We start from the raw sequence: 19587 nt of genomic DNA, 5'->3' as shown, positions 1-19587 counted from the left end.
GCCAAGGTTTGAAGGCTTATTTGCTGTGCAATGCTCTTCTGGGAAATTTAATATGCAAATTGCCTCTTCAGAGAGGAAGAGGACTTGAACTCTATAGCACCATCAATTGAAAGCAGCATTTCTACAAATCAATATTGACCTTTAACGAGCCTTAAAATGTGACTTAAGACAAAAGCCAAATCAGAATCTCAATTTGCCATCACGGTGTTTTGGGGTGTCCCTTTAGAGTTCAAGTCCACTTTTCTTCTGAAGAGGCGATTTGCATATCAGCCATATCCAACTTCATCTCCTCTCACTTCCTAAAACTCAAAGAAGACAAAACTAAACTCTCCATCTTTCCTATATGTCTCCTAATTTTCCTGCTCTGTCCTTCAAACTGCACATCCAAGCTCTTGTCACGTCCTGCCATCTCCAACTCATACAGTTTTCCAGAATCTGTCCTGTTTTCAACCCTGAATCTACTAAAATCTTAGTGAATGCCCTCATCTTCTCCTGCCTCGATTACTGCAATATCCTCCTCTGTAGCCTTCCCGTTAACATTCTCGTACTTCTCCAGTCCATCCTTAACTCTGTTTCTCAAGTAATCCACCTTTCTCCATGCTGCTCCTCTGCAAATACCTACATTGGCTCCCAATTCCCAAGTGTATCCAGTTCAAACCACTCACGCTAACCTACAAAGCTGAATACTTCCGTATACCTCTGAACTATTCTGTCTTCCAGCATGCAACCTCTGGTACTCCCAAGAGCCTCTTCTCTCCTCCACACTCAATGTTCCTCATCCAATCGCCTCCAATACTTTTCTCAAGTATCCCCATCCTCTGAAATTCTATGCCTCAACACATCCGACTATCCACCACACTCGTAACTTTCAGACGGTACTTGAAAACCCACTTCTTTAAGAAAGACAACAGCATGTAATGCTCTGCCATCTCACTACTACCAAAGCTGCTGCAATTTCCTAACCTACTGTCTCTTTTCCCGTTATCCTTATGTAAGCCTGAAAGGGCAGGGTCCTCACTCCTCTGTTCCATTCTGTAATTGTTAGTGTATACACCTAATTTTATATTTGTATCTTATATGTATACCATTCTGATGAACAGCACCATGGATTCAATGGTTTTCTAAAATTAAATATAAATTTGGCACCCATACACTTATAGTATCCTCCATTCACTTATAATGTCCCCACTCTGTGCCCTATATACACTTTATAATGTCCCCATTCTGCCCCCCGCATACTTATAATGTCCCCATTCTGCCCCCCCGCATACTTATAATGTCTCCCATTCTGGCCTCTATACACATGTAATGTCTCCCATTCTGTCCTCCTTTATATTTATAATATACTCTTATGCTGGCTTCATCACACTTATAATTTCTGGCATTCACATATAATATTCCAACTCTGGCCTCTATATATACTGTACTTATGATATAAGGCAATCCTGGCTCCTACAGTCCTATAATGTCTCCTATTCTGGCTCCCATATACTTATAATGTCTCCCAATTCTGACCACGTACACTTATCTTGCAAATACTTATAATGTCCCCAAAAGTGATCTTCTTTATATAGGAAGTACGAAAAACAAATATGTTTCTCACCTGTTACAACTCCAATGACGAGTAGCGGCTCTTTCTTCCTTCAGTGCCCAGCAAAGGTAGTGCAACATTGCACTTCCTACCAAGGGTGGACACAGACAGAAGAGGAAGTCTGTGCATGAATAGTTCATGGGCCCTTTGCAGTCCATTAGGTCTTATTTATGCACCTGTTTATGTGTCTGAGACAGAAGCTGCATGCTACTTTAGAGGTAGGGTTGAGCGAAACAGGTCGGCCATTTTCAGAAGTCGCCGACTTTTGGCAAAGTCGGGTTTCATGAAACCCGACCCGACCCCTGTGTGGGGTCGGCCATGAGGTCGGCGATCTTCTGAATCTGGTATCGGAATTCCGATACCGAGTTCCGATATGTCTGCGATATCGGAAATCGGTATCGGAATCCACATTTAAGTGTAAAATAAAGAATTAAAATAAAAAATATTGATATACTCACCTCTCCGGAGGCCCCTGGACATCGCCGCTGGTAACCGCAGCCTTCTTTGCTTAAAATGAGCGCGTTCAGAGCCTTCCATGACGTCACGGCTTCTGATTGGTCGCGGCCGCCCATGTGACCGCCACGCGACCAATCACAAGCCGTGACGTAATTCTCAGGTCCTAAATTCCTAATTCTAGGAATTTAGGACCTGAGAATTACGTCACGGCTTGTGATTGGTCACGTGGCGGTCACATGGGCGGCCGCGACCAATCAGAAGCCGTGACGTCATGGAAGGCCCTGAACGCGCTCATTTTAAGCAAAGAAGGCTGCCGGTTACCAGCGGTAAGGTCCAGGCTGCGTCGGAGAGGTGAGTATATCAATATTTTTTATTTTAATTCTTTATTTTACACATTAATATGGATCCCAGGGCCTGAAGGAGAGTTTCCTCTCCTTCAGACCCTGGGAACCATAGTATCCCATTGCACTGCATTGGGTTTCGTGTTTCGGCCGACCCCGACTTTTTTATAGGATCAGCCGATTTCACTCGACCCGACTTTTGAGAAAGTCGGGTTTCGTGAAACCCGACCCGATCCTATGAAAATAAAAGTCGCTCAACCCTATTTAGAGGTGAAGGAGCGGCCCCTTACTTTTTGAGACTGCACAGGTTGCACCAATGGTATATCCGCCCCTAACACCTACATTGGCCTCACATCAGCTGCTGGCCTCTGGTAGGTTGGTAGCAAGTAAGAGTATTATGGGGAAACTCTGCTCCACAATATTTTTCAACTGGATGTGCACCGCAGTCACATCCTCTGCAATAGCAATTGTTACACCATTGATGGTTCTCAAAACCATGCGAAGGCAATGGTGTAGAAGGCTCTCATCTTAGTATGTTTACTGTTCATGATATTTGCATAACTTGTCTAGAAAAAAATGCAGGTTGGCAACCTTGTAGTCCAGCAGGCTACGTGTTCATATGCAGTAAGATAAAAAAGGTATACTGAATGTTGTATACCTGCCTAAAGGATGCAAACATTACATACTCTACCTGATATGACTATAGCCTTATTTTGGAGTCATCTGCCATTGTCATTGGTCAACTGTAAGTCTGTATTTTTTGGCAGCTACAGTGGCTTGCAAAAGTATTCATCCTCTTGGCTTTTAAATTATTTTGTTACATTACAACCTGTGTTTAAATATTTTTGTAATCTGATTGTGTGTGATGCCTCAGCACTAAATATTGATAGTTGATGAAATGAAGTGAGAAAAATATAGTCAAATTAAATATATGGGATCAAATAAATAAAAATTGACATGTGCACATGTATTCACCCCTTGTGCGATTAAACCACTAAAAATTTCTGGTGCAATCAATTACTTTCATAAGTCACATGCTTAGTGAAAGAACGTCCACCTGTGTGCAGCCTGTCACATGGTATGTCAGTATATGCACACCTTTTCTTAAAGGCCACAGAGGCTGCACTACTATTAGGCAAGAGACAACACTAATCAAACAACACCATTAAGACCAAGGATATGTTGAAACAAGCCAGGGACAAAGTTGAGAAGTACAAGTCAGGGTTGGGTTATAAAAAAGTATCCCAATCTATGATGATCCCCCGGAGCACCGTCAAATCCATTATCAACAAATGGAAAGAACACGTGCCACAACAATCCTACCAAGATAGGGCCGCCCATCAAAACTCTCAGCCCGGACAACAAGGGCATTAATCAGAGAGGCAGCACAGAGACCAAAGTTAACCCTGACAGAGTTGCAGAATTCCCAAGCAGAGACTGGAGTATCTGCTCATGCAACCTCAATAAGCCATACATTCCATAGATGTGGCCTTTATGGAAGAGTGGGCAGAAAAAAGCCTTTACTTGCACACAAAAACTGTAAGGCTCATTTTGACTTTGCTAAAAGATGTGTGAGAGACTCCCCAAATAAATAAAGGAAGGTTCTGTGGTCAGATGAGACAAAACTTGAACTTTTTGGCCAGCATGGTAAATGCTATGTTTGGCTCTAAACCAACTCAGCTCATCACGCCAAGAACATCATCCCCACAGTGAAACATGGTGGTAGCAGCATCATGCCATGGGGATGTTTTTCGGCAGCAAGGACAGTGGAAATGGTGCAAGGTGAGGGGAAGAATGATGGTGCGAAATACAGGTATATTATTAAGCAAAATCTGTTTCAGACTGTTTGTGATTTGATACTAGGATGGATGTTCACCTTCCAATAAGACAATGACACAAGGCATACTGCTAAAACAGCACTCAATTGGTTTAAGGGGAAACATGTAAATGTTATGGAGTGTCCAAGTGAAAGTCCCGACCTTAATCCAAGTGAGAATCTGTGGTCAAACTTGAAGACTGATGTTCACCAGAAGAAACAATCTACTTTGAAGGACTGGAGCAATTTTGCCTTGAGGAATGAGCAAAAATCCTAGTGGCAAGATGTGGAAAGCTCATAGAGACTTATCCAAAGTAAATACAGCTGTAATTGTCACAAAAAAAAGGCTCTACAAAGTACTAACTTTAGGGGGGTGAATAGTTATGCATACTAATATTTTCAGTTATGTGTCCTATTTGTTGTTTGCTCCACAATAACAAGAAACCCAAATGTTCACAGTTGTAGGCATGTTCTTTAGATGAACTGATGCAAAACCTCACTAAAAAAAAGTGAAATTCCAGGTTGTGAGGTAGCAGAACATAAAAAATGCCTAGGCGGTGAATTCTTTCACAAGCCACCTTATATACTATATTATAAGTGAGGAGATGTCAATAAAATGTGTTGCATAGTGCAGCCACTAACCTAAAGCAAGTAATGTCTATCTAGGCTACCCATTTTTAAATTGGCCTTGGTCCTACTAGCTTTCCAATATTTTTGTAATTACAAATATCTGGCATTAATTTATTGATCATAGCCACCAATGTTATATTGAAAGTGTATATTAATTATAATTTACATATATTGCAGAACCTGGGGTATGTACTGTATTTGGAGATCCCCACTACAATACCTTTGATGGACGAACATTCAACTTTCAAGGAACTTGTCAGTATGTCTTGACCAGGGACTGCTCATCTTCTACCTCATCTTTTGAAGTTTTAGTAAAAAATGATGCTCGACGGACACATTCTTTCTCATGGACAAAGGCAGTAGATCTAGTAATGGGAGGAAGCACTATTAGTCTTCATCAGCATCTAACAGTCAAGTGGAATGGAACACGGATTTCACTTCCATATGAAACACCTCACTTTCACGTTGACCTTGATGGCTACCTTCTAAAAGTGACTACCAAAGCAGGTATGAATAAATGGTCCATACTAAGTTTTGTTACAACTTTTTATTGATGAAATTATGATTAAGTCAATCTTTGCATACCAGAAAATAATATAAATGACCTTACCCAAGTAATACTGTGCCATCCAGTATCAAGATGGCATAATTTGTACATTTTCTGTTGGTCAAACTTAAAATCAGGTAATGCTGGATTCAAATTAGAATCAAATTAAAATGGATATAAAGATGTTAGCCCACCATAACAATTTATCACCTATCCATAAGATAGGTGATAAGATGCTGATCAGGGCACCCCCCCAATGGGACCCTCACTAATCCAAAAAATGGGAGTCTAGAGTTCCCCATTTCAATAGGACTGCATGAACAACACTACTTATTGTGTATGGGGCAGGCAGAGATAGGACTATATAGTCTCCATGCTTGGAGCAGTGGCGTACATTCAGGAAACAGACTGTTATAGATTGTAATGCCATTTTTGTTAGATATGTCTATTCTAGATTTTTCTTTGCACTGTATCTCTGCTGTCTACCAAACTAGATAAACACACCTACAGTTAGTATAGAATGGTTATATTTTACAACCATTGTACCACCAAAGGGCAAAAAGTCATACAATTAGCTATAACTGTAAAACAAAACACATGGATCGTACACTCAAAAATCATACATTGATCTAATTCTGCAAATATTTACAAAACTCAACTGATTTCACTTGTGATATTGCTGCAGTGGTGGTGTTCCTTTGGAGTGGAGCAGCTTGGAGCCATAGGGGCTTTGCCTTGCAGCATGGGCGCTGTGAGGCAGCATGTCACTCCCCCTGCTCTTACTTACAATTTCACTTTTGGGTTAGGAGTTAGGGACTTACTGAGAGATTCTTTATGATGTGGCAGTGGGCTTCATAGAGGGTGATCAAGAACCTCATGTTCAGCTTTGTAAATTTTTCACCTAGCGGCTTTAGAAGAATGTCTATGTTTTTTTCTACAATTGGGTTATCATACAATTACCACATGCAGTCAGGCACAAGAGTCTGAATTATATGAGATATGGTCTCATACTGAAAATGTTGATCTATCGCTAAGAAAAACTGCCATTTCTAGGAAGGTAATGGGGCAGCTACTTTGTATGTTTGGAACAAACTCATTTTTGTTGGATAGTGTGTTGGACACAGGCACAAGTAACGTTAAGAACATCTGGTATATTTCCTGGATCAGTTCAACAGTGAACCGACAAGCAGGTCCACTGAATCCTAGAAGATGTGTTAGGGCTTACATTTGTTTTGACAAAACTGATTTGGGACTGTAATATCCTGGTTGTAGATAAACACCGGGTGAATGTTGGGAAATGTCTTATTAACATGTGTCGAATACATAGTGAACATCCCTGGGAGAGTTGGTCTGCATAGTGCATTACTGTGCTAGGCAAACTTTATTTACTGGTAGATGAATGAAACAGCATGTAAAATTAATAAGATGATTTTTTTCATGTAATATGATCATTTCAAAGTCACATGGAACCATTATATAGTATTATGGTAGTATAGAAAATATAGAATTACAGAAAAGTTTTGGTTCTTCTTTCACTGCTGTGTAGTCATGGAGACTTCATAACCTCTTAAGGCTGATGGAGTTCATACCCAGTGACCCAGGTTGGACTTACTTTAGTGTAAGATTGGAAATATGTGTCTTGTTCTTTGTTTGTAAATCAAGTACTAGCACAATTAAAGAAAACGTGTCACTATATTCATGCTGTCCAAACCATGGGCAATGTGAAATGGAGCCTGTCTGCTTGATTGCAGCCAGACAAAACCTAAGGTATAAACAAAATAGGCAAATACCCTGCAGTAAATAAATAAATAGCAATAGTACATGGAAGTAACATAGAGTACTTAGTTAACATACTTTTGATACAAAAAAACATAAAAGCGATCCCACTGCGTAAAGTTAACCCTATTCCGGACAGTCCTAACCTTTAACATTAAAACCTTACAATATGTTAAATGTCATAAGTGTGAATAAGGGCCGAGTAGGACCAAGGCCCTGATTAATGGACACCCTGCCATGGGGAGCTATATAAATGTGAGCTCAAAGAAAAGAGAGGCACAGACTGCAACATCCTGAAAAAAAAACCTAAGGAAATGAATTGGAATATATGTTGGTATGCATGCAACATGGACTCAGACAACTCCTTAAATTCTGTATTCCCCAGTGTAAAATAACAGATACTCACTTTCCACACTGGAGCCTGTATTAATGTACTGCTGCTAGTGTGGGAGGTGAATATCTGATATTAATAATTGACACTGGGTAATATAGTATTTAAGAAGAGGCTGTCCAAGTAGTGGACACAAGGCTGCCACCAGAAATTTCAGGGACCCATATTGGCAACATTTTCAGGCCCACTTGAGATTCCACACAGTCTCAACTACAGTTCCACCACGTCCACCCTTCGAACCTTCCACAGTCCCACCGCCTACCATTGGAAAAACTCCACTTCTGAACCAAGTCCTCACCAATCATACATTAACAGTTCTCTTCTAACACTATATCATATACATAACCATCAGCTTTTGTTTTGGCCAAAATATTTTTTAAGCCGCCACCACGAGAAGGTAGACTCTTTTGGCAGGGCCTACTCTACTCTAACCTTTTAAACATTTCTTAAAATATCCAATACTCTTTAAAGGTATACAGCTCTGGGAAAAATTAAGAGACCACCACATCAAAACCCTGTCATGGGCAGCCCAATCTCCAGACCTGAACCCCATTGAAAACCTCTGGAATGCAATCAAGAGGATGATGTATAGTCACAAGCCATCCAACAAAGAAGAACTGCTTACATTTTTGTGCCAGAAGCAGTGTGAAAGACTGGTGGAAAGCTTGCCAAGACGCATGAAAGCTGTGATTAAAAATCATGGTTATTCCATAGAATATTGATTTCTGAACTCTTCCTGAGTATTAGTATTGTTGTTTCTAAATGCTTATGAACTTGTTTTCTTTGCATTATTTGAGGTCTGAAAGCACTGGTTTTTTTTCAATTTTGACCACTTTTCTTTGTCATAAAAAAAATACAAAATGTATTGCTTGGAAATTCAGAGACATGTTGTCAGAAGTTTATAGACTAAAAGAACAATTTACATTTTACACACTGAACATTTTGCAGTGGTCTCTTAATTTTTGCCAGAGCTGTATATATAAGGGATTGTGTCACATACATTTTTTAAAATTAACAATAATATCGCATACAGGGAAGAAATGCTACCAAACCATGACCAGACCACATATTACCACCGAATAGTGACCAAATAATACCATGTACATGGGACTAATACCGTCACACTATGGCCAGACCACGTATTACCACCACATAGTGATTGAATAATACCACACTCAAGGAACAAGTACCATCACACCGTGACCGGACCAGAGCACATACTACCATCACATAGTGATAGAATATTACCAAATACCAGGGACAAATACCTCCACACCATGTCCAGACCTCATATTAACACCACATAGTGACCGAGTAATACCACAAAAAAGGAACAAATACCACCACACCATGACCAGACCACATAGTACAACCACATAGCGCCGAATACTATAATACAGATCATTAATAAAAAACACAATGCTAATATTTCCATAAGTTCTATTATACACAGGAACTCTCTACAGAGCATACAGTGTATATTGTCAGTGTACAGGTAATACAGTGATCACCACTGACATCATACATAGGAGCTGTGTATATACAGCTCTGGCAAAAATTAAGAGACCACTGCAAAATGTTCAGTTTGTCTGATCTTTCTCTTTATAGATATATTTTTTAGTAAAATATAAATTGTTCTTACTTCTGAATACATGTCTCTGAATTTCCAAGTTCCAATACATTTTGTACTTTTTTCTGACAAAGAAAAATGGTCAAAATTGGAAAAAAAAACAGTGCTTTCAGACCTCAAATAAGGCAAAGAAAACAAGTTTATAATCATTTAGAAACAACAATACTAATGTTTTAACTCAGGAAGAGTTCAGAAATCAAAATTTTGTGGAATAACCATGATTTTTAACGCCTTTCTGACCTCGGATGGGATAGTACGTCCGAGGTCAGATCCCCTGCTTTGATGTGGGCTCCGGCGGTGAGTCCACGTCAAAGCCGCAACATGTTAACTGTTTTGTACAGCTAACATGTGCGCAACATGTCAACTGTTTTGTACAGCTGACATGTGCGCACAATAGCGGCGAGTGGAATTGCGATCCACCCGCCGCTATTAACTAGTTAAATGCCGCTGTCAAACGCTGACAGCAGCATTTAACTACCGCTTCTGGCCATCCGGACGGAAATGCGCGCATCACCGACTCCGTCACATGATCGAGGGTCAGCGATGCGTCGGCATAGTAACCAGAGGTCTCCTTGAGACCTCTATGGTTGCTGATGCCGGCTTGCTGTGAGCACCACCCTGTGGTTGGCGCTCATAGCAAGCCTGCATTTCAGCTACATAGCAGCGATCGGATGATCGCTTATATGTAGCAGAGCCGATCAGGCTATGCCTGCTTCCAGCCTCCCATGGAGGCTATTGAAGCATGGCAAAAGTAAAAAAAAATGTTTAAAAAGATATGAAATAAATAAAAAAAAATATAAAAGTTGAAATCACCCCCCTTTCCCCCCCATTCAAAATAAAACAATAAAAATAAAATCAAATATACACAAATTTGGTATCTCCGCATTCAGAATTGCCAGATCTGTCAATTAAAAAAGGATTAACCTGATCGCTAAACAGCGTAGTGAGAAAAAGATTCAAAACGCCCGAATTACGTTTTTTTGGTCGCCACGACATTGCATTAAAATGCAGTAACGGGTGATCGAAAGGACCTATCTGCACCAAAATAGTATCACTGAAAAGGTCAGCTCGGCACGCAAAAAATAAGCCCTCCCTCAACCCCAGATCACGAAAAATGGAGATGCTACAGGTATCAGAAAATGGCACATTTTTTAGCAAATTTTGGAATTTTTTTTCACCACTTAGATAAAAGATAACCTAGACATGTTTGGAGTCTATGAACTCATAATGACCTGGAGAATCATAATAGCACATAAAACACACACGTGATTGCTCTTTTTTTGCAATTTCATCGCACTTGGAATTTTTTTCCCATTTTCTAGTACACAACATGGTAAAACCAATGATGTCGTTCAAAAGTACAACTCGGCCCACAAAAAATAAGCCCTCACATGGCAATATCAATGGAAAAATAAAAAAGTTATGGCTCTGGGAAGGAGGGGAGCGATAAACGAACACGGAAAAACGGAAAATACCAAAGTCATGAAAGGGTTAATCACAGCTTTCATGCATCTTGGCATGCTTTCCACCAGTCTTTCACAAATGTTTCTGGTGCAAAAATTTAAGCAGTTCTTCTTTGTTTGATGGCTTGTGACTATCCATCATCCTCTTGATTACATTCCAGAATTTTTCAATGGGGTTCAGGTCTGGAGATAGGGCTGCACATGACAGGGTTTTGATGTGGTGGTCTCTTAATTTTTGCCAGAGCTGTAGTGTCAGTGGGCAGGTAATACAGGGATTACCAGTGACATTATACACAGGAGCTCTATATATAGTGTCAGTGTACAGGTAAGGCTACGTTCACATTTGCGTTGTGCGCCGCAGCGTCGGCGCCGCAGCGCACAACGCAAACAAAAACGCAGCAAAACGCATGCACAACGCTGCGTTTTGCGCCGCATGCGTCGTTTTTTTCATTGAATTTGGACGCAGCAAAAATGCAACTTGCTGCGTCCTCTGCGCCCCGACGCGGGCGCCGCAGCGACGCATGCGGCGCAAAACGCAAGTGCGCCGCATGTCCATGCGCCCCCATGTTAAATATAGGGGCGCATGACGCATGCGGCGCCGCTGCGGCGCCCGACGCTGCGGCGCTGGCCGCAAATGTGAACGTAGCCTAATACAGTTATCTCCAGTGACATTATGCAGAAGAGCTCTGTATATAGTGTAAATGTACAGATAATACAGTCTTCTCACTCCCACCATCATTACTTACGCTCCCACACCTCAATGCATTGTTTGCCGCCCCCATTCCACACCCTCAATTCACCATCATTTGCTCCCCCCTCAACACCCATTTAATTCATTTTATTAAAAAATAAGTTTTTCTTACCTCTTATTCGATCCCCTGCAGGTGCAGCTCCACTTCTGTTTTTTTGGCGAGTGGCGTTTGGACATGCCACCAGCATGTCACAGAAGAGGTGGAAGGATCTCTCCTGGAGTTGCACTGCCTTTCTGTTTTGACTGCCATGCAGAACCAGGAAAGCTCCCTGGGCCGAGATGCGGCCGCCTATGGTGACGCGCTGGAGTACAATACTTTATTATACGCTGGGGCCCATTGAGCAGAAGCAAAAGAGTAGGGGTGCCTAGAGTGGACAACCACTTTAGCAGAAGAAAACAACTGTAGAAATTAAAGTATATTTAGAGAGAATCTTTCAATTTTAGCTTTACAATGTATCAGTCATGAAGTTACATTTTCAGAATGTATTGAGAAATGTAGTCGTACTGAACGGTTAGGCTACTTTCACACTAGCGTCGGGCCGAGGTTCCCGACGCTAGCGTTGTCTCCGCCGCACAACGGGGGCAGCGGATGCATTTTTCCAGCGCATCCGCTGCCCCATTGTGAGGTGCGGGGAAGTGCGGGGAGGTGGGGGCGGAGTTCCGGCCGCGCATGCGCGGTTGGAAAAAGCGGACCGTCGTGAGCAAAAAACGTTACATGTAGCGTTTTTTGGTCCCGACGGTCCGCCACAACACGGCGCAACCGTCGCACGACGGTTGCGACGTGTGTCAATCCGTCGCAATACGTCGCTTAATGTAAGTCTACGGGGAAAAAACGCATCCTGCAAGCACTTTTGCAGGATGCGTTTTTTCGGCAAAACGACGCATTGTGGCGGATTGCAGTTAACGCTAGTGTGAAAGTAGCCTAAGTCGTACTGAACGGTTAGGTTGACAAAGAAGGATTCGAGTTAATATGTCCAATTAGTGTTCATGTCAGGAAGGAAGCGAAAATTTGATTTTGATATTTGCAGTGTGAATAATAGAGTCGAATATTACAATGTCACATAACTCTCATGCATTTTGTATGAGCCTTAAGCACTTATGCAGAAATGTGTGATAATTCCACACAGTGCTAGAATAGCTTGAAACTGATATTCCTTGTGAAAACAGAGCAGACATTGTCAATCAGAAATTATACATTATGCGGTATTAGTTCTGGAAAAATTTACATTACAGCCCTACATACTTTCATCCCCAGTGAACAGTGGAATATAATTCAGATTGATCTTTTTTGCCTGAAATGAAAATCTGTTATTTCACACAATGTATGGGAGACAACTACAAATTTTAGGCACTAAGAGGCTGAATCCAGGGAAAAACTAAGTAAAAGACAAATAAAAGTAACTGTGTCCCATTATAGATATTTCATTGACTGATGAAAGAAAGTAAGGGTTTGAATGTTTTAATAGTTTCCTTTTAATGAAGAGACAAATACACACGTGAATTCTAGGAATTAAAAATACATTCAAGAATTAGCAAATCAGACAAGAACAAAGATAGCTAAGAAATTTTCATTGTGGCTACTACAGCTGACGAAATACTGTATTTTTACAGGCTATAGGACACACTTCTTTTCCTCCAAAAAAAAGTATATAGTCCGGATGTACCATATATACAGCTCTGGCAAAAATTAAGAGACCACTGAAAAATGTTCAGTTTGTCTGATTTTTCTCTTTACGGTATATTTTTGTGTAAAATGTAAATTGTTCTTTTAGTCTATAAGCTTCTGACAACATGTATCCGAATTTCCAAACAATAAATATTGTATTTTTTTCTGACAAAGAAAAGTGGTCAAAATTGAAAAAAAACAGTGCTTTCAGACCTCAAATAATGCAAAGAAAACAAGTTCATAATCATTTAGAAACAACAATACTAGTGTTTTAACTCAGGAAAAGATCAGAAATCAATATTTTTTGGAATAACCATGATTTTTAATCACAGCTTTCATGCGTCTTGGCATGCTTTCCACCAGTCTTTCATACTGCTTCTGGTGCAAAAATTTAAGCAGTTCTTTGTTGGATGGCTTGTGACTATCCATCATCCTCTTTATTACATTCCAGAGGTTTTCAATGGGGTTCAGGTCTGGAGATTGTGGTGGTCTCTTAATTTTTGCCAGAGCTGTATATGTTCCCTATGGATGGGAGAGGAGCTGCAGCGGTGGAGGAGTGGGTCCCACGAAGCAGGACCTGGCTGCTGCAGCCACTGTGCCCACTGTTAAAGAAAATGAATATTGATTACTCCTCATGCCCATCGTCCATCCCACCTCTGTGCACTGAAGCTGGCAACAAAAAGTGGGAGGGCCAATGGGCATGGGGAGCAGTGATTATTCATTTTCTTTAATAGCTGTTAGCTGCAGCCGTCGGGCAATCACCTGTGCCCGCTATTAAAGAGAATGAATGTTCTCTGCTCCCCATGCCCATGGGAATGGAGAGCAGTGAATATTCATTCTCTTTAATAGCGGGCACACATGATCATCCAGCCACTTCAGGAAGCTGGCTGCTATGGTTCACAGGGTGGCTGATATTAAAGAAGATGAATAATCAGTGTTCCCCACACCATAGTCCTGGGCATGGAGAGCAGTGATTATTCTGGCAGCTCACTTCAGTGTGTGAGGTCATGCACTGCTTACATGCTACACACTGCTGTCGGCACCAGAACAGGACATCGCTTTGAGGAAGTGGAGGCAAGGTAAGTAGAATGTTTTTTTTAATGTGTACAGTATGATGGGGGCCATGTATATCAGGATGGGGGGCACATACAACAGGATGGTGGGTGTGGGCTATGTATACTATGATGGAGACAGTGGCATTGTATACCAGGATGGGGATGGTGGACGTTTATACCAGGATGGAGATGGTGGCCATATAAAGCAGGATGGAGATTTTGGCCATGTATACCAGGATGGGGATAGTGGCCATGTATACCAGGATGGGTATGGTGATCATGTATACCAGGATGGGGACCATGTATACCAGAATTGGGGGCCAAATATACCAGGTTGGGGAAGGTGGGTCATGTATACCTGGATGGGGACATATATATCAGGATCGGCGGACATATATATAGCAAGATAAGGATTATTTCCCCTATAGCAGTGTCAGCAACAGCTCCCCCCATAACAGTGTGTCATGACCACCATTTTTTGTTCCATTTTTTTTCTGTTTTTGTCCTCTAAAACCTAGGTGCGTTTTATTGTTCGTTGCATCTTATAGTCCAAAAAATACGGTAAGTATTGAATATGTCACCATTTTCCAAGTAAAAATATTTCTAAAGATGCTATTAACATGAAATTCTTAACAGATGTTGGTAACAACCTATCACGAATGTGCATCCTGCTGAGACCTTTGGGGTATTTGAGATCAGAATGTCGCAGTTGTCAGATCGCAGGTCCTCTTTGGAGTCCACTCAGCGTTTAACTTGACTGGTGCAGATTGATTTTCACTTGGTGTGCAAGGGGTTAAGAGTTCCTTTTGATCCTCTTGGATTCCAATCGGCACTAATCTCAGCTGCTACAGCTTGCTGCCACTCCTGTCAATTTTTTAAACTCACTTCTAGCTCTCTCCAATGCTGGTTGAAGGTTTTCTATGCTGACCTCCTTGAAGAAATTCTACTACCTGGATAAGTTGTTCTAGTTTAAGCTGTGGAGTTCCATTTGCTGCCTGATTTCTCCCTGTTTGTTTTCCTCCATGTGTTTCCTTAACTTAGTAGTTAGACTGTCATATTGCTGCCCTACTCACTAGTTAAGGCTAGTTAAGGGTCACCAGGGCTTAGGCACGTGATGGAAGCACGGTTTAGAGGAGGAGACTCATCTAGGGACAATAGGGAGAGCAGGGAGCAGTCTCAGGTAAGTGTTTAGTTTGTCTCTTCTCACCTCTCCCTATACTCAGGGCACCCTTTATCTTCTTTGCCTCTTTTGCATTTCCTTGCTCAGGTGTGACACAACCAATCCATTCCACACAGGCAAATAAATCAAACAGTGACGGAAATAATTATTTGATCTCTTGCTGATTTTGTAAGTTTGCCCACTGACAAAGACATGAACAGTCTATAATTTTAAGGATAGGTTAATTTTTAACATAGTACAGGTCATCAATATGAGATCGGTGAGGGCCCAACTGCCAGCTCCCTATTGATTATCTTCAAATCTGCTCCGGAAATGGCAGATATAAGTGATATACAATGTGGAACAAAGCAGTACCGTATATTGTTAATGGAGCGCCCCCACTGCCGCAGGGCCGAGGGGTACCCGGTACCGGGCCTCTCTGTCTCGGTTCTGGGATTGTCACGGTTAGGGTTGAGCGACTTTCATTTTTTTAAGATCGAGTCTGGTTTTGTGAAACCCGATTTAGTCCAGAGTCGAGTCGAGTGAAGTCGGCCAATTATCGCTAAAAGTCGGGGATCGACCGAAACACGAAACCCAATGCAAGTCAATGGGGAAGCATAGCCGGCAGTGAGTGGAGGCCAGGAAAACACCTACAGTGCACATTTTACTGCCAAAAACATCCATTCTTGTTTTCTGAAGCTTGTCAATCTTAATTAACTTTATAATAATAGTTGGGCACTGGAAATTGGGGGTCATTTGGCAAAAGTTGTGGGGGTAGGGCTGGTTCAAGGTTTTAGTGGGCCCAGGAAACATGGACTACGTCATGGCGGTGGAGCAGGGAGAGGTAAGTATTTCAACGTTGCAAGTGCTGTGATCCTGAGCAAGCAGGGGGGGCCCACTCGTTCGCATTGGCACTGGCACAGGGCCCCTCAAAGTACGGCGGTGTGTTTGCATGGCGGGGGCGCCTCCCACCAGCAGCGACACTTTTGCGTACTCTGAGTGGCCCTGTGCCAGTGACGTCGCCAACGAGTATGCCCCCCCACCTGATGAAGGAACCTGCACTTTCATCTGCACCTTCCTCTTTGTCCCTGTGTAAGGTGGTATAATATGCGGGAAGGGGAACCTTACTTTCAGCAGGGTCAGATTCTGGCTGTGTAGAGTACAAGGGGAATGTAGTGGTCTAGGTCAATGTACCAGCAGACTCATCTAGCAGTGGCTGGGCAATGGGCAGGATGATGAGGAAACAGATATAGGGCCAAAGAATAAAGTAGGCTAAATGCAGATCAAAATTGGTAACAGGACTAAACAGGCGGCATTGCTTTGTTCAGTGGAGTAGCAAACCGAAGAGCAGCAGACACTGTTTCAAGGGCCTAACCACACTAGTAGGCCAAATGCAGTTTAATATCTAGTAGTATAGGCCGAAAGCCAGAATGTGGAAGCTCAGCTTTGTTCAGTTGAGGACAACACCAGGGAGGGGCAGACACCGTTAGTAGGCCCTAACCACCATTTTGTTTTTTAAAAAACACTTAATGAGAGCCAGAAGGTTGAAGCTCAGCTTTATTCAGTTGAGGGCAACACCGGGGAGGGGCAGACACCGTTAGTAGGCCCTAAACACCATTTTGTTTTTTAAAAAACACTTAATGAGAGCCAGAAGGTTGAAGCTCAGCTTTATTCAGTTGAGGGCAACACCAGGCAGGGGCAGACACCGTTAGTAGGCCGGAACCACCATTTTGTTTTTTAAAAAACACTTAATGAGAGCCAGAAGGTTGAAGCTCAGCTTTATTCAGTTGAGGGCAACACCAGGCAGGGGCAGACACCGTTAGTAGGCCGGAACCAGCAATGTGTTTAAAAACAGCAGTTAATCAGAGCCGGAAGGTAGAAGCTCAGCTTTATTCAGTTGAGGGCAACACCAGGGAGGGGCAGAGGCCGTTAGTAGGCCCTAACCACCATTTTGTTTTTTAAAAAACACTTAATGAGAGCCAGAAGGTTGAAGCTCAGCTTTATTCAGTTGAGGGCAACACCAGGGAGGGGCAGACACCGTTAGTAGGCCCTAACCACCATTTTGTTTTTTAAAAAACACTTAATGAGAGCCAGAAGGTTGAAGCTCAGCTTTATTCAGTTGAGGGCAACACCAGGGAGGGGCAGACACCGTTAGTAGGCCCTAAACACCATTTTGTTTTTTAAAAAACACTTAATGAGAGCCAGAAGGTTGAAGCTCAGCTTTATTCAGTTGAGGGCAACACCAGGCAGGGGCAGACACCGTTAGTAGGCCGGAACCACCATTTTGTTTTTTAAAAAACACTTAATGAGAGCCAGAAGGTTGAAGCTCAGCTTTATTCAGTTGAGGGCAACACCAGGCAGGGGCAGACACCGTTAGTAGGCCGGAACCACCATTTTGTTTTTTAAAAAACACTTAATGAGAGCCAGAAGGTTGAAGCTCAGCTTTATTCAGTTGAGGGCAACACCAGGCAGGGGCAGACACCGTTAGTAGGCCGGAACCAACAATGTGTTTAAAAACAGCAGTTAATCAGAGCCGGAAGGTAGAAGCTCAGCTTTATTCAGTTGAGGGCAACACCAGGGAGGGGCAGAAGCCGTTAGTAGGCCCTAATCACCATTTTGTTTTTTAAAAAACACTTAATGAGAGCCAGAAGGTTGAAGCTCAGCTTTATTCAGTTGAGGGCAACACCAGGGAGGGGCAGACACCGTTAGTAGGCCCTAACCACCATTTTGTTTTTTAAAAAACACTTAATGAGAGCCAGAAGGTTGAAGCTCAGCTTTATTCAGTTGAGGGCAACACCAGGGAGGGGCAGACACCGTTAGTAGGCCCTAAACACCATTTTGTTTTTTAAAAAACACTTAATGAGAGCCAGAAGGTTGAAGCTCAGCTTTATTCAGTTGAGGGCAACACCAGGCAGGGGCAGACACCGTTAGTAGGCCGGAACCACCATTTTGTTTTTTAAAAAACACTTAATGAGAGCCAGAAGGTTGAAGCTCAGCTTTATTCAGTTGAGGGCAACACCAGGCAGGGGCAGACACCGTTAGTAGGCCGGAACCAGCAATGTGTTTAAAAACAGCAGTTAATCAGAGCCGGAAGGTAGAAGCTCAGCTTTATTCAGTTGAGGGCAACACCAGGGAGGGGCAGAAGCCGTTAGTAGGCCCTAACCACCATTTTGTTTTTTAAAAAACACTTAATGAGAGCCAGAAGGTTGAAGCTCAGCTTTATTCAGTTGAGGGCAACACCAGGCAGGGGCAGACACCGTTAGTAGGCCGGAACCAGCAATGTGTTTAAAAACAGCAGTTAATCAGAGCCGGAAGGTAGAAGCTCAGCTTTATTCAGTTGAGGGCAACACCAGGCAGGGGCAGACACCGTTAGTAGGCCGGAACCAGCAATGTGTTTAAAAACAGCAGTTAATCAGAGCCGGAAGGTAGAAGCTCAGCTTTATTCAGTTGAGGGCAACACCAGGGAGGGGCAGAAGCCGTTAGTAGGCCCTAACCACCATTTTGTTTTTTAAAAAACACTTAATGAGAGCCAGAAGGTTGAAGCTCAGCTTTATTCAGTTGAGGGCAACACCAGGCAGGGGCAGACACCGTTAGTAGGCCGGAACCAGCAATGTGTTTAAAAACAGCAGTTAATCAGAGCCGGAAGGTAGAAGCTCAGCTTTATTCAGTTGAGGGCAACACCAGGCAGGGGCAGACACCGTTAGTAGGCCGGAACCAGCAATGTGTTTAAAAACAGCAGTTAATCAGAGCCGGAAGGTAGAAGCTCAGCTTTATTCAGTTGAGGGCAACACCAGGGAGGGGCAGAAGCCGTTAGTAGGCCCTAACCACCATTTTGTTTTTTAAAAAACACTTAATGAGAGCCAGAAGGTTGAAGCTCAGCTTTATTCAGTTGAGGGCAACACCAGGCAGGGGCAGACACCGTTAGTAGGCCGGAACCACCATTTTGTTTTTTAAAAAACACTTAATGAGAGCCAGAAGGTTGAAGCTCAGCTTTATTCAGTTGAGGGCAACACCAGGCAGGGGCAGACACCGTTAGTAGGCCGGAACCAGCAATGTGTTTAAAAACAGCAGTTAATCAGAGCCGGAAGGTAGAAGCTCAGCTTTATTCAGTTGAGGGCAACACCAGGGAGGGGCAGAAGCCGTTAGTAGGCCGGAGCCAGCAATGTGTTTAAAAACAGCAGTTAATCAGAGCCGGAAGGTAGCAGCTCAGCTTTATTCAGTTGAGGGCAACACCAGGGAGGGGCAGAAGCCGTTAGTAGGCCCTAACCACCATTTTGTTTTTTAAAAAACACTTAATGAGAGCCAGAAGGTTGAA

The 19587-nt window shown here is 42.5% G+C and overlaps 1 protein-coding gene across 1 annotated transcript in view; it reads left to right on the top strand.

Annotated features, from left to right (window-relative positions):
• The window catches only part of BMPER (BMP binding endothelial regulator), a 492812-nt gene that overhangs the window by 324700 nt on the left and 148525 nt on the right, over positions 1–19587 (top strand). The window contains exon 12 of the mRNA XM_077269281.1: positions 5012–5341. Within this exon, the coding sequence (XP_077125396.1) occupies positions 5012–5341 (330 nt within the window). The remainder of the gene's footprint in view (positions 1–5011; positions 5342–19587) is intronic.

This window comes from Ranitomeya variabilis, chromosome 6, assembly GCF_051348905.1.
Source record: "Ranitomeya variabilis isolate aRanVar5 chromosome 6, aRanVar5.hap1, whole genome shotgun sequence".
NCBI lineage: Eukaryota > Metazoa > Chordata > Amphibia > Anura > Dendrobatidae > Ranitomeya > Ranitomeya variabilis.
Note: the sequence above shows the minus strand (reverse complement) of the source record. Positions and strands in the feature narration are given on the sequence as shown.